The sequence below is a fragment of the Tyto alba genome, unplaced genomic scaffold, assembly GCF_018691265.1.
Source record: "Tyto alba isolate M040663 unplaced genomic scaffold, T.alba_DEE_v4.0 Super-Scaffold_26, whole genome shotgun sequence".
Classification (NCBI taxonomy): domain Eukaryota; kingdom Metazoa; phylum Chordata; class Aves; order Strigiformes; family Tytonidae; genus Tyto; species Tyto alba.
Genome location: NW_024881300.1, coordinates 16,351,007 through 16,365,116, shown reverse-complemented (window position 1 = coordinate 16,365,116; position 14,110 = coordinate 16,351,007). Strand labels below are relative to the sequence as shown.

General features: G+C 41.4%; 1 protein-coding gene across 2 annotated transcripts in view; it reads left to right on the top strand.

Moving 5' to 3' along the window:
- Nucleotides 1–12,876: 12,876 nt before the first annotated feature.
- Nucleotides 12,877–14,110, top strand: part of ADAMTS18 (ADAM metallopeptidase with thrombospondin type 1 motif 18) — a 79,373-nt gene continuing 78,139 nt past the window's right edge. Inside the window, exons 1-2 of one of the 2 annotated variants that reach the window (XM_032990706.2) lie at nt 12,877–13,142; nt 13,313–13,391. In XM_032990706.2, the coding sequence (XP_032846597.1) occupies nt 13,041–13,142; nt 13,313–13,391 (181 nt within the window). In that variant the 5' untranslated portion in view covers nt 12,877–13,040. Of the gene's footprint in view, nt 13,147–13,312; nt 13,392–14,110 lie in introns of both variants that reach the window. The other variant, XM_032990707.2, reaches the window with a different exon arrangement.

The window sequence follows — 14,110 nt, the reverse complement described above, 5'->3', positions numbered from 1 at the left end:
AGAATTTTGTGTCATTTTTAGACTTTCATTTCAGTTTCAGTAGAGTGAGGTGTCTGGAGCAGGTACAAAACTGAGCCCATTGTGGCTTGGTAATGATGGGACTTCAATTGATATTAGAGAATTTTCACATTTCAGTTATGTAGCAACATGAAAAACATAAGAAGCTTTGCTATAAAGGATAGCAGCAGATCTAAGAAAGCACGACATAAAGAAATAGAAACTATATGCTGAAACATTAGCTTTAAATAGCATCTTTCAGCTTGAGAATCAAAAGGCAGAAGCCAGATATTCTTAAAAAGACAAAAGGTCTCCCATATAATCACTCTTGCAATGGAAATTTTCACTGATGTTTTTTTAATAGATCTGTTTCCTTCTTGATTTATATGCCTATGACCTTGTATTCTGCTTTTTGTATAAACTGAGTTCAGTAAATGCCCTGGAAGGAGCTACAGAAGAGTGTGTGACCTGGAGACGGGTGCACATAGCTCACTGCTGACATCTGCTGGGTGGAATTTCAGGTCTACTAGTAAAGGGAATTCTGTCTTGACTTGCTTCTTGGTTTCAGTGGAGTCAGTATATAAAATGTTATGGTGGTATAGAACAGAAGAATTGCTTTATGCACATACTAGGTCTAGCATATCCTTCGGATGTGCGTAGCGAGTTCTACTATTTCCACACTGACTGCTTCTCAGGCTAGAGCATGCAGAGGGACTGGATGCAAAAGTTGCCAGATGAGTGCTTCTGGGTTTGTGACTGCCTGAATCCTACCCTTTGAATTTAGAAAAATTGCTTAGTGTTATTTTCAGACTGTTTTAAAAAATATTTGTTGGTACGCTTTGAGTTAGATTATTTAGATAAGCTTGAACATGGAGTGTCCCTCTGGCATTCTATGCTATAATGAGACAGGTTTTAGGAAAAAGTAGCTTTTCATTTTTTTATTCAAAGAAATAGGAGTCAGATGAGATATCACAACTTGATAGCCATCAGTGTACATTGCCAAATAAAATCAGATTTTGTCTTAAAGTGTTTGTGTAACTGCTACTCAGGTATGTGCAGAACTCGAGTCATGGTACAATAACATCAGACAGGGTTCAGAGAAGTAGGCATAGAGTATAGCTTTTTAAGGTGCGGTCATTCAGCCACGCTAGAGTGGCATGTTGCACTAACCATTCCAAATCCAGTTATTTCCTCTCATATACTGGAATATTAATGGTACATTGCTGAAGGTAGAATTACTTCATCATTTGACTTTCCAGTTCTATAGTCCAAGACAGGGAATGTGTGAATGTACAGCAAGTGTATGTTCTGGAGTTCCAAATATTTCAGTCACTCTGAATTTGAAGGCCTGTCTTTCTCCATCTGAGGACTGCAGAGCGTGTTCAAACTACAGACACATTGAAATGCATTTCCAAAAGTGCTTAAAATACTTAAAATCTATGCTTAATGTCAAGATTTTTAGTGTATATTAATAAAACCTTCTATTAGGCTGGAAAGAAAATGGCTTATTGGATTTTTAATGCTTCAAGGAGTATCTCTCCCTCTTGAACACCAGCACTTATTTCTGTCCATCTTTAGACAAAAGTGGACAATGACATATTTTTCTAATCTCACTCCACTGAGCACTCAGGGCAATAAAATGGAATTCTCTATTTCAAGTATCTGTGGATTCAGTTCCCTTTTTTTTTTTTTTTGACCTAATATGAATGATATCTTCAGATGTTTTTATAATGATTCCATTAATGAATAATACTGAAGTATTTGAATAAATGAATAAATACTGAAGTAACATGATGTTTAGGACTTATGAGCTGATCAAGGCCATTTGCAGATGTATCTATTGCATATGGTCAGATCTATTCTACAGTATATGAGCAGTGGATCCCATGCATTCAGCATGCATGGGATCTAATGTGTGCACACTGAATAGGTGATCTGTGTGAGCACAGTAAATCCAATTCATTCTGAACTTACTGTATGTGTATAAATCAAGGATGCTTCCCAGACACATTAGTCTCACTGCATTTCATTTTGTCTGGGAAAACCTGGACAGAAATATGGTAGCCCTAAGCTTCCCACATTCCACACTCCGCACACACACATAATAGGTTTGTGTCTTGAACCCTTGGTCTCTCTCGGGCTTTCCATTATTGTTGATACAACACATAAATCTCAGGTTAAGTGTTCTTCTGACTTTGCACTTACTTGCAATTTTCCTATAGGCCCAACAGTCTTTAAATCCTTCTGAGTAGCTTATTAGACTTTTAGCTGGGAAATAACATGACCCTTGATTTAGCTCTGAGGATGATTCAGTAGAAATCTCTTCTCTCTGTAATGCCCTGGTATCTGACAGACCACTCCAAGTTATTTTTGCAGACATAGGCATTGTTCTCTTTGTTTAATGTTCTCTGTTGTTTTCTTAGCCAAGTTGCTTTGGTATTTACTAATTGAAAGTTGTAAGTAATTCGGTTAATCTAACACTTGATCAGCAATTTCAAATCAACATTTGGGAGGGAACATGCCCTAAGGCAGTTGTTATTTATTCTGGTCAGGTAATCCCTTTCTGGGCTGTTTAAACAGCAACATGTTTTCTGTAGCAGTGAGGCTACCCAGTTTAGGAAAGGAGTTTGCAGAAATCTGTCTTTCTGTTTCTTTAAAAGTTTAACTAAGTAGACTGCCTAGTGTGATAATGATAATCAAGTATTAAGATGGGCAGATAGCAGTATAATTAAGAATATGAAACACTGCAGTATAAAGTCCAGGCATCTGGTAAGGATTAGATTTGCTGGTTATACAAAATCATGAAGATACAAACCATTTTGACAGATCTGATAGGGAGAAGAAAGATGAATACATTACCATTTAAGCTGCCCTTGTAGCACTGAGGAGTCCTGTAGTGCTTTCCACTTAAAATATTTCAACATCAAAAGCTAAACATTTGGCTCTCAGGGAAAAGTTCTCATATTTACATGTATCACCCATTTCTAAATTCTCCCTTAAGTGTTTTAAGTATTTTATTCCTCTGTGGAGGACTATACTGCTCACATTTGGATTTTAGGAGATTTCTCCATTTGGAATTTTGGAGTGTGAGTAAGTCTGACTTGGTATTTCAAAAGAGTCCAATAGTCATGAAGCTCCATAGCAGAGTTGCTTCTGGGCAGCCCATAAGGAAGAAGTTAGAATAATCTTGCTGAAATATGAAAGGCTGAGCTATAATAAAAGCACTGTGATAATTCAGGGGCTAGCATATACAAGCCACATTTGTAGTTAATAAACAACCAAGCTTTAATCACTGCAAGTAGATTGCTCCCTTTACACCTATAAAAAAGTGCTTTGAAAGTTAAGCAGCACAGGCGCTTAGTGAAAACTTTGACATTATAAGTTATACCTCATCATGTTTATCAACAAGGTAAAGCCATAACACAAGCCTCCATTCTCCCTTTTCCTCCTCCCAAGAACAACAACCTGTACACTACCAAAGCATTAAGCTTTATTCAGTGAATTGTTAGAGCAGATTTTTCCTGGACCTAATAAGGCAAGTGTCTGCAGCTCCAGAATAAAGTGGGAAACTGAAGAAAGCTTTGAATTTCAAACATCTTTCAGTGAGGAATTAGTTTTAAAAGACATACAACAATAAGCCATGAAATAAATCCAGACACCATAATTCAGGGATAGAATATGCTATGAAACTGGCAGGCAGCCAGGCCAGAGCCAGGTGCCTGTTTTGGATTGGATTCAAGTGGCCTTAGGCCACCTACAGAGCTTTCAGGTAAAATCTGGAAGCTGCTCACCTCGATATGCCCTACCTTACTTCTATTTCAGGTACTTGTGAAGGATTCCCAGATGGCTGGCCCTTGTCCAAAACAATATGCTTTCAAATTGCATTGTCTCTATACTGTGATGAGGCAGATTTCAGAAAAAAATGTATCTGGAAAACAGAGCCTTAGTAAACTGCCCATTTTCCTCAGTTTGCAATGAGAAAATTTTACTCAAGAGAACAGTATTTATGTCTTGCTGCTCTTGACACCCTTAATGTGTGATTGCAAATGAGTAAGATACAAGTATATGTATATAATCAAAGGGGCACAAAAAGTAGATCCTGAAAAAAAAAAAAATCTTGCAGTTAAGACTATTACAGATAATAAAAAATAAAAGGACTTGGTCAATCTAATTCATATTTTACCTGTGACATTTTTTTGTTTTCTTTTAATTCCATTTTATTCTGGATCATGAAAATAGGCCAAAGTAACTCAAGTTGTAGACTTAAGTGTGTAGACTTCTGACTGCAAATAATTTTTGCTTGACTGTGACTAAGTCTTAGACATGCGATGCCTTTCATAGTCCTCTGAAAGATCCTGTGCATATCCCAGTGTACATCATGCAGTGTGCGACTCCAGTTTCATACCGTGAGGGCAGCAGGCAGTGCTAGTTGGCCTGGCAGAGCTGGAGTCAGCGCATTTCTTCCTGCTAGATGCAACTCAGTAAAATTATCCTGTGAGCATGGGTAAAAAATAATCAGGTTACCCTCAAATAGACTAATCAGTTTCAGTTTCTGGTTATGAAGCCCTAGCACAATGTTGCAGTGTCTACATTGCCAAGAAGGTTTAAATCTCATTTAAATTCAAGCTAAAATAACCCTGCTCTCATTAAAAGTAAAATGATTGAAAAGGCCATGAAATCACTTTTATTAATGTTACACTCATAAAGAGCTCATCCATGGAGCAAAACAACAAAGTACTTCACAGTATTTTGTATTTCTTAAAGGAGAGGAAGGGGAGGATTTTGGTTATAGGGCACCTCCCAGCAAACATGAACACAGCTAGTATTAAAGTTGTGCATAAGGGTTTGCTGGGTAAAGCTTCAACCTACATGACTCCAATGTTCATGGTTATCCTATTCTACAATTCTTTTATTGTAATATGCCTAAAAATCACTTCTTTAACTCTCCCGGCTACCGTTACATCCTTACTCCACTGGAGTGCTTGTCTTAATATGCAAGTTCAGAATTGCCACCACAAAGATCCAACTCTACCTTTATTGAATTCAGCTGAAGAGGGCCTGTTCATTTCAATGTTACAGGCATACAGCCTAATGATTTCATTCATTTTTCTCACCAACATTCAGCTCTGTTGAAAATAGACAAAAATCAAACACTTTCCACTCAGCACACACACAGTGTAGGCTATTATTAAATCTTGTCACAGCAACCGGTGCAACACTGAGTTTGTAAAACAACTGTTTGATTCCTCAACATGCAGAAATCACTTTGGAAATCAACACCACAGTCAAGGAATAGTTTTGTTTGCAAATTAGCAATGCAAAGAAGGCTCTGGTAAATTAAAAACTGTAAGCTGAACTCTTGGGATAGGGACCAAATTTGTGTTTTGAATGTGTTCAGCACCTACCTTAAGGGATACTGTACAACTACTGCTACCATACTCTTCATCTGTTACCATCATCTTTTGTCTAGAAAAATAGTGGTAAAAATATCCTTCTTTGCAGAAAATAAAGGGTAAGTCACGAAGGCCTTGTTTTCCTAGTGAAAGAGTATAAAGCAAGTTAAATATTTAGAGTTAATACCCTTATACAAGGCTGTGAAGTGATTGCTCGCTGCCATTGTGGTGCAAAATAGCCTACAAGAAATGAGAATCTGGTCCTCAAAAAATACAGCTTTCCAACGTCTAGCACAAACCCCACTCTTCTTATGGTACAAGAGTTTGAAGTCTTTCAGTACACAGCAAATAGAATATCTATGCAGATTTATTAGACAACGCCTTCTTTGTACAGTATTGCATGGTGCTGTAAGCCCTTTCTTATAGAAGCAAATATGGAACAGCTCTGTAATTCTGTGGGAGACATTCTCCTGTTTGATTGCCAAGCTGTAGTTAAAATTCCCACTGAGAGGTCCATTCTGAGTAAGAAAGAGATGAAGGTGATGGGTCTGGGCAGACAATTACAAGGGGAAGATGAACACTGAACCAGAAGTAAAAGCACCTAATTTTTATAGGAAATGGGCTGATACTTAATTGAAAGTGGTAAAACAAAGTATTTGTGGGTACACTGCAACTGTTACACAGAAGGGACTGAAAAGGCTCCTGGACTTCTTTGCAATCTATGTTCCCAGCAAGAAGGCTGAAGTAACAAAGGCTCATTGATGTGAAAAGGGGGGGGAAGTTTTTAATAGAGGAATCCCAGGAGCCAGCCAAAGAAGCATTATCTTGTATTAAAAAAATCTGCAAATAATGAAATTCAGAGGAGAGAGAAGCCAATTTTCTTCTTTGCTTGGCCCGTGAAATTAGTAGCAAATAAAAGAAGAAACACATGTAAAAAGGACTGGAGACTAGATCTTCCCAGAAACATTCTTCTCAGGGTATGTTGTTCAAAAGAGTACAGGGGTTCATGTTCAGAAATGCTGAGCAGGTTCAGTTCCTCTTGATCTCAGCTGGAGCTGTGAATTCTTGGTACTTTGGAAAATTGAGTCCCCAGAGTGCACTTGAAATTTTCATCCCAGAACTCAGACTCCCGCCCTGAAACTAACTGGATACAAGCAGGAGAATTGTCATCAGAGATCTTATCTTACAAAGCAATGCAAACTGATGCTAGCACTTGTGGGAACAAGTCACATCTGCAGAAGTTACCTTTCCAGTCCAGAAATAAAATGAAAAAGCAGGATAATATGCCAGACTTGGGTGAGATGAAGCAGCACTACTAGGAGTAGGGGAGAAAAGAGTGACGTTTAGGCTCTAGTGGATGAAACAAGTATGTTATGTTTACAGAGATGAAAAGAAGAACCAATAAGAAACAAATGAGGTACCATTTCATCCCAATGCCATTTGTTTTGGGGGTGGAGTAACCTCCTACATTCCTATCATGGAAGACAGTGGTTGAAACTTCCATATGGATTTTCTTTCTTGGCCTTGTTTATCCTTTTCTGGGGTGCAGATGCTGGCTGACTGTAACAGAGACTGGGCTTTCCTTCCTGCATGTGATGCCAAAGTATGTCTGAAACCAATACTAGTGTCTTAGAAGTAATTTGCAGGGGTTTTTAATATGTCTTTGTGACTCTGTAGGCTACACAGCCTTCTGGGTATAGTGCAAATCAGTATTTATTAAAAAGCATTTTCAAAGTGGATCTCTGAACCTGCTGGACTGCACGGTTTCTCTCATGCCATTTTTGATCCATTGTATAAATACAAATTTTGGCACGTGCAAAACATTATAAACTGCATAATTGTTTTTATTAGAGTTCTGTGAGTTTGGAGGTACCTGTGCTTTAATTACACTTGGCAAGTTTCCAGGAAAACTATTCTAAAATGTAGTGCTTGCAAAGCCTTAGTTGGGCCACCCACAATGACAGCTTTTATTTTTCTTCTATTAGTGATGGACATTTTCATTTAATTTTGGTCTGGGTGTGTGACAGAGCCCCCATGTACTGAGCTGCAGCTTCCCCCTGTTCACTTTCCAGCCACAGAGTGTGTCAGGACGCTGTGGCAGCAACTGGTGACATTTGGATCCAAGCCAAATGAATGCTATTTGCAAAGTTTTTAGGTTGTCTTTCTTGCTTCCTTGGTCTCCCCTCCCCCTTTTAAAAATTGCTGGTGACACTAGAAATGCAAGTCAGTTAATCTCTTCTAAAATCTAAGCATTAGCCTACAGCACTGACTGCAAGAGAAATGCAGAACATTGCTCTGTGAAGTTTCTATATGTCAGCCATAAGCACCCAGCATGGAGGTGGTTTTAGTTCCGCTCCTGAGCCCAAATCTCTTGTGTTGGAGGGTAGAGCAAGTACAATGGTAACAAGTCAGCAGGATAGCTGGAACTTCATACTCCATGCCAGAAAGTGCATGCAGTACAAATAAATGTGTAAAACTAATCAAATTAGGATGGACATGCTGTGCAATACAGAGAAATGCATGTAAGCAGAAAATTGTTTTTAATATTTCTAATCAAAAGCATTTATTTGGGACTATAACAGCCCACTGCTATGGGCAAATTGGGTAAGGAAAAAATGTAAACATTGTTTCTTTGATTTTGTTGGGAGTTAGGGTACAGTGGGAATGCTGGATCAAGCTCCTTTTCCAGTGGCTGTGATTAAAAAGCTATGTGAAATGAATTTAGGAGCTTATTGACAGAAAATATTACTGTAAATGGTGGTGAAAACCTACTCCACAGAGATTACTCTTTATTGCCTGGAGTTTGCCAGAATTTATAGGATGCAAACTGAAAACTGTGGGTTTAGAGACCATTTGAGGAAATAACTTCAGTCCTAACACTACATTTTGAGGCTTCTGCAGAAAGCAGAATTTAATACAGAAACTGGAGAGACAGTGGAATTTTATTCTGTGAACTTTCAGGCCCTTAAGGAAGAGGAATCAATGGAGGAACCACACTAAGTCAACCAGGAGATGTTTTTGTTACTTATACAGTTTCCATGTCAGCTGAAATATAGTTACCATAAACAGAATAACCGGTGACATGGTAAAGCCCATGCCATGTGTCACTGAAGAATGAAATTAGCCATCATGCAAAAGCAACTTTATTATAGTAGCTCATATTATGAGCTGAACACTGGTTAGAAATGCAGAAATATGTTTTGGGGAACGTCTTCCACTAGCATTTTCCATTCCTGAGAATACTGTAGTCATCTTCCGATTTCATGAAAGTAAACAAAGAAGTCCTCCTGGTTTCTTTTTCTGAGAACAGCCTTTTAAAATTTTGGGAAGAGGGAAGGGATATGGTGTAGGAGCAGATCTGCTGTTAGTAGGCTTTACAATACTGTCAGGTCTTTATAAACCTACTCCATGGAAGTAAGAGCAAGTGCTAATGCTGCTCCAGCTGGAGGGGGAGCTGACGGGTGTCCTCAAACCATCGGTCTGTGAGGATGTGTGATGTTCCTGCTGTGGCCCCGTACCACACCTAAGGTGCTCCCTGTGGCAGGGAGTTTACAACCTCCCTTCTGCAGAAGGGATCTTCTTGGCACGAAGGATACAGCAGGCTATCTTGCAGGTCCTGTAACTCAGCCAGATAGAGGAGCTGTGATCATTTATGCCAGGTGAAAGGATTTGGTCTCTTCCTAAACTGTCTGGTGTTGAGAGGGTTTAGATAATGTATGAATATCCATGCAAATGTAATTTGATACCAGATGACTACATCCCTGCAACTACTCTTAAGCTATATGAACCCTTCCACAACTTCTTTTTTGAGTTGCTCATATTTTGTCTGGCTAGGGGTTTTGTCCTGCTACAACTGAGTAACAGTTGCTGAACTATTTAGACAAATTGTATAGATTCACAAAATGCCTTGAGATTATTGAATGAATAATATAATGGGAAAGAAAAGCCTCCTTAACAGTTGTGGTGTGTATGGAGCATCACCAACTTTGGAACATAACTTCACTTTGGAGCCTCTTCAACTTGGGACAAAAATGAACTTGATGGGTTTTGAAAACTACCATCTCATTCTGAAGAGGGTCATCTTCATTTGTAAAGGGGTTTCCATGAAGACTTCTCTGCAAGGAGTTTCACCCAACATGTGTTTAATTACCACTTGCTATAAATGAAAGCAAAGGGCTTCTCTACTTCACAAGAATGAAACACCTTCATGAGGGTAAACACAAAGAGAGCATAAAGATTGAGCTGGAAGAATCCTGTGGAGTGCTTACATGTATCCTGAATAACCCAACAAGTATGTCATTTGGTAAGAAATACTCACAAAAATGGCCAAATAAGAATGGACAGTTGCAGAAACTGAATGCTGAGTTAACAAAAAATGATTCTGCTCTGATTCTACTCTGCATATTTGCTCAATACGATGTGATTACCTGGTTAAAACAAGCCCTCACTGCACCATTTTCCCATTGGAAGTACTCTGCTTCCAGTTATCGAATCATATATGATTTAAATGTGTTATAAATTATTCAAATTAATTTCTAATACAAATATAATACAAATATCTGGAAAAAAATAATCTAGGTTGACATAGGAAGAGGTGACAGCTATCAGACAACAGACTTCTGTGAATCGTTCATTCATCTCAGTGGTCACGAATGTCTCACATGATACAGAATTTGCTCTAACAAAGACAGCAAAGCAAACACCATGGCGTTTTAATTCAGGGCATATTCCTTTTGCATGCCTGTCAGTCTGTGTGGGTCTTGACTGTCACGATGGCTGTGACAGCATAGCTCTTTAGGAAAAAAATCTACAGAAATTCACAAGAGAAGAGGGATTCAGAATTAGAAAGAATTGAATTATTAAAAAAAAAAAAATTCCATTTTCTCTAATAAGCTAGCAAGTGGAAACAAGAACATCCAACATCTTTGCATGTAGACATCAAGACAATGGGCACTGTGCATGCAGATGTAATCTGTCTAGGGTGGGTGGATAAGAAGCTGTGGTGGAACTCAGGCTGTGCTCCTGCAAGCCTCAGTACAGTGATGGAAGTGAAGCAGGAACTCTTGCTGGTATAGGCGCAGCTAAACCCCTGCTTTCCTTTCCAGGTGCCAGAGAAATCCTGACTTCCTGAGTCATGGTACATAGGTGATGTCCTTATGCTGGAGATCCCTTCCCAAGTGCAATGCTGCTGAAGGGTCATTGGCTTCTACTGGGCTCCAGCCCTGGTTGTATTCACCGGTAATGAAGGAGTGTCTCATGTAGGTGGAACACAATTACAACAGGTAGATACAAAAAAGTAGGGGAACAAAAAGACCTACTGAAAACCTGACAAAACTGATCAGCATTAAAAAATGATAGCAGCATCCAATCTGACAGTTTAGGGAGAACAGAGAATAGTCCAATAACAGACTGTAGTATGGTAATAATTATCTCTGAAGGAATATATGCTTGCTGGTCATCTGAGGTGGGAATTGCTAGGGAGTGGGGGGAGGAAAAAACCCCTCTGACTGCATTGTTTACTACACTGCTGACTGTGGAGCTTTGTTTTTCTGATGTTTTGCATGGTAACTATGTTTGCACATGGTAACGAGCTGCCTGCAGGATTCTCTGATGTTTATGACCATCACTGCTGGGACCTTGATTGACTCAGGGAGCAAAGTATGATGTTGTCTGAGCACATTAACTGATCAATGTTGCTGCCTACAGGCCAAGAAGGGTTGGAGTCCCCTGCCTAATGCCAACTCAAATTTGGACGCATGTCATTTATAGTCATGCAAAGCAGTGTCATATTTTTTTCTTCTTCTTTGATCATACTCAGAAACTATAAATCCCCAGGGTAAAATCTTAACTCCAAAGAAATCAAGAACAAAACTCCCTTCAGTGGTGCTATGTTTATGGTGAAAGTTGTCTTTTTCTTTCTTTAACAGTTCTTGTAATTGCTAGAGAACAGTATTTATTTCCCTCCCCTCACAGCAAATAAAATGTCAGTCTTCACAGTCATGTAGTCTGCTGAACACAGTCAAGTCTGTCTGCTCAGGGTGTTGAGGCCTGATAATAAAATTACAGTCCAATAATTTTGTATTTTTCTCCTATTATCTGCAATGCACAGCATGTTTTATGTGTTCTGCTCTGCTGGGACCATCGTAAACCTGTAGCCAGCTATTTTGTTTGAATATACTCGGTGGGAGGTGACAGGTGCACTATTACAGAAAGATCTTGAAACTTTATCATAATATATTCAGCAGGGTGATAATGTAAAACCCACTGGGAAATAGAGGTGAAGGAGAAATTCCACACCTGGGAACTTATTTAATGTTTAAAGACAGGAAATGCTTTAGAAGGGAAAATATCTCAGATCTGTCTAATCCACTGCCCCAAACTAGTTACCATGAAGCCCCCGGTGAAGGAGGTAGATAGAGGAGATGACCTCCAGCTCACCTCGGCTTCCATTGTGCTCTCCAGCTTGTGTGCCAGCTGGAGCAGCGAGGCACCTTAAATTGACACAGCTACCATTTATTTTCATGGTGTGACCCTGGGACAAGGGAGATTTTGAGTGAGATTGGGCTGAGACACATACTGGAAAACTCTCTAGCACAAAAGGGAGATCGTGAGGTGAAGGACACTTCTCCAAGTGCAGCCAAAAACATCAGAAACAAGTTCTGTCTTGATTTCCAACCTGGACCAGTCCCATTCACTGCAATACTTCAGTTTCCTTTCAGATTATTTAGATCTTTGATCCTTCACTGGAGTTTTCTGTAGAAGAGAAAGTGTAACCTAATAGCATAGACTAGAATTAGCCGAGACCAGAACCCGGGACTGCACTTGGCTCAGTGCATGTAAGCCACTGTGTGACAGTCAGCTCCTTTATGGACATCAGCGTTCAATATTCAGTAACTGGGCTTGGCTATCACAGCTGTATCTTCTTCCCAGGCAACCTAATCTTCGTTTGATTTCGTCGTTTGTTTGTCTGTTTCCCCGTGAAGCAACCTTTAAAAGTAACAGAAAATAACCAAGTGCACGGTGCATTGGAAGCTGAATGGCTGATGCCAGCCTCTGCCCCTTCTCCCAGCACCATCACGAAAACTCTGGGCCTTTTGATTCAGCCCCGTGGGTCGGCCCCCCGTTTCTGCACCCCTCCCGCCCCGGGGAAGGTCCCGCGGTGGCTCCGCGGGCCGCCGCAGGTGCGCCGGCTCAGCCGCTGCCCCGCCTCAGCCCGGCCGCTTCCCCCGGGCTGCGGGACCCGCAAGCCACCCCCTCTCCCAGGTGCCTCCCGCCTGCGCCTGCGAGTGCCGGCCCCGGCCCGGCCCGGCCCCGCCGCCTCCCCATTGGTCCCGCCCGCTCCGCCGCGCTCCGCGTCGCCCCCCGGGCGGCGGCCGCGCCGAGACGCGGCGCCGGAGGCAGCGCTGCCCCGCGGCGGCGGCGGCGGCGGCGGCGGCGGCGGCGGCTTAAAGCGAGCGCGCCGGCGGCGGGGGCGCGCGCTCACCTGGGCGCCGCTCCATGGGCTCCGCCGCCGCGCACGGCGGGGGCGCGGCGCTGCCAGCCGGCCGCCGGAGCTGCTGCGGGGCAGGGCCCAGGTGACCATGCGGGGGATGCGGGCTCGCCCGCCGCACGCTTCGGGGAGCAGGTAGCACGCCAGGTGCGCGGCGGAACATGGACTGGCTCCTGCTTGTCGTCTGGACTTTACCTGTTGCGATTCTCAGCGGCAGCTCCATGCAATTCCCGACCCTCCCGTGGCTTGGAAGCACTGTAAAGGCAGGTCGAGAGCACTTTATTTGCAGTCGCCTAGTGTACTTTCATACCAGGTTACTGCACAGTTTCTGGTGCCTTGTCTTTCTGCCTTCCCTTGTCAAGTAAATCTCGCCCAATACTCCTTTTCTCTCTCTCTTTTTTTTTTTTTTTTTTTTTATTTTTTTCTCTTGCAGACCCTTCAGCTGTGCTGCCTCTGTTGCATGTCTCATGCAGCAACTTTAACCAGTGACAGCATCAGTGAATTGAATCATGGTTTGTATAGCTCTTTCTGTGTCTGTGTATATGAGCATTTGCATGGATGCTTTTTTTTTTTTTTTTTTTTTTTTTTCTGGTGGACTGAGCATTTAAAGGGAAGAAGCTATGGTGCTTGGGGAACATAAAGTGAAAGCAAGTTGGCTGCTGTAAAATAGCTAACCATGGGCAGAAATTAACTGCTTAAGCCCTGTGTGCAAAAGTTGAAAGAAACAAGATGTAACAGCAAAGCAAATGAATGAGATGGTAAATACATCCACGTTTACATGTGTGATTAGAAAGATGAATGTGTGTGTAGCCATAACAACAAAACCTCATGTGTCTGTTAGGGAAGCAGTGAGACAAAAGTAATGAAAAGATTTGGGTGGGAGAGCGGAAGAAGCTATGCAATGCAGGCTAAGGGAAAACAAACCTGGAGAGAAAAGACTTGTGTGAGTGAGAGCTCAGGAGCTGTTTGTTCCCAGGTTGCAGAGACTGACACTTAGATGCTGATAACTTTGGGAAGTTTGAAGTGCAGTATATGCTTTTTATTGGGTGCGAGTGGAAACAAAGTACAATAGAGAACCACACCAGGGTGCAGAAAGGAAAACCCTCTTGCACCCTATCGTCTGCTCACTGGGGAATTCCCTCTCTCCAGCAGCTGCTTGCATTTTTTGGCCACCAGCCTGCTTAATGTCCTCGACTTCTGCCGTTGATTAACACCACTTGAAGAAAGTGAA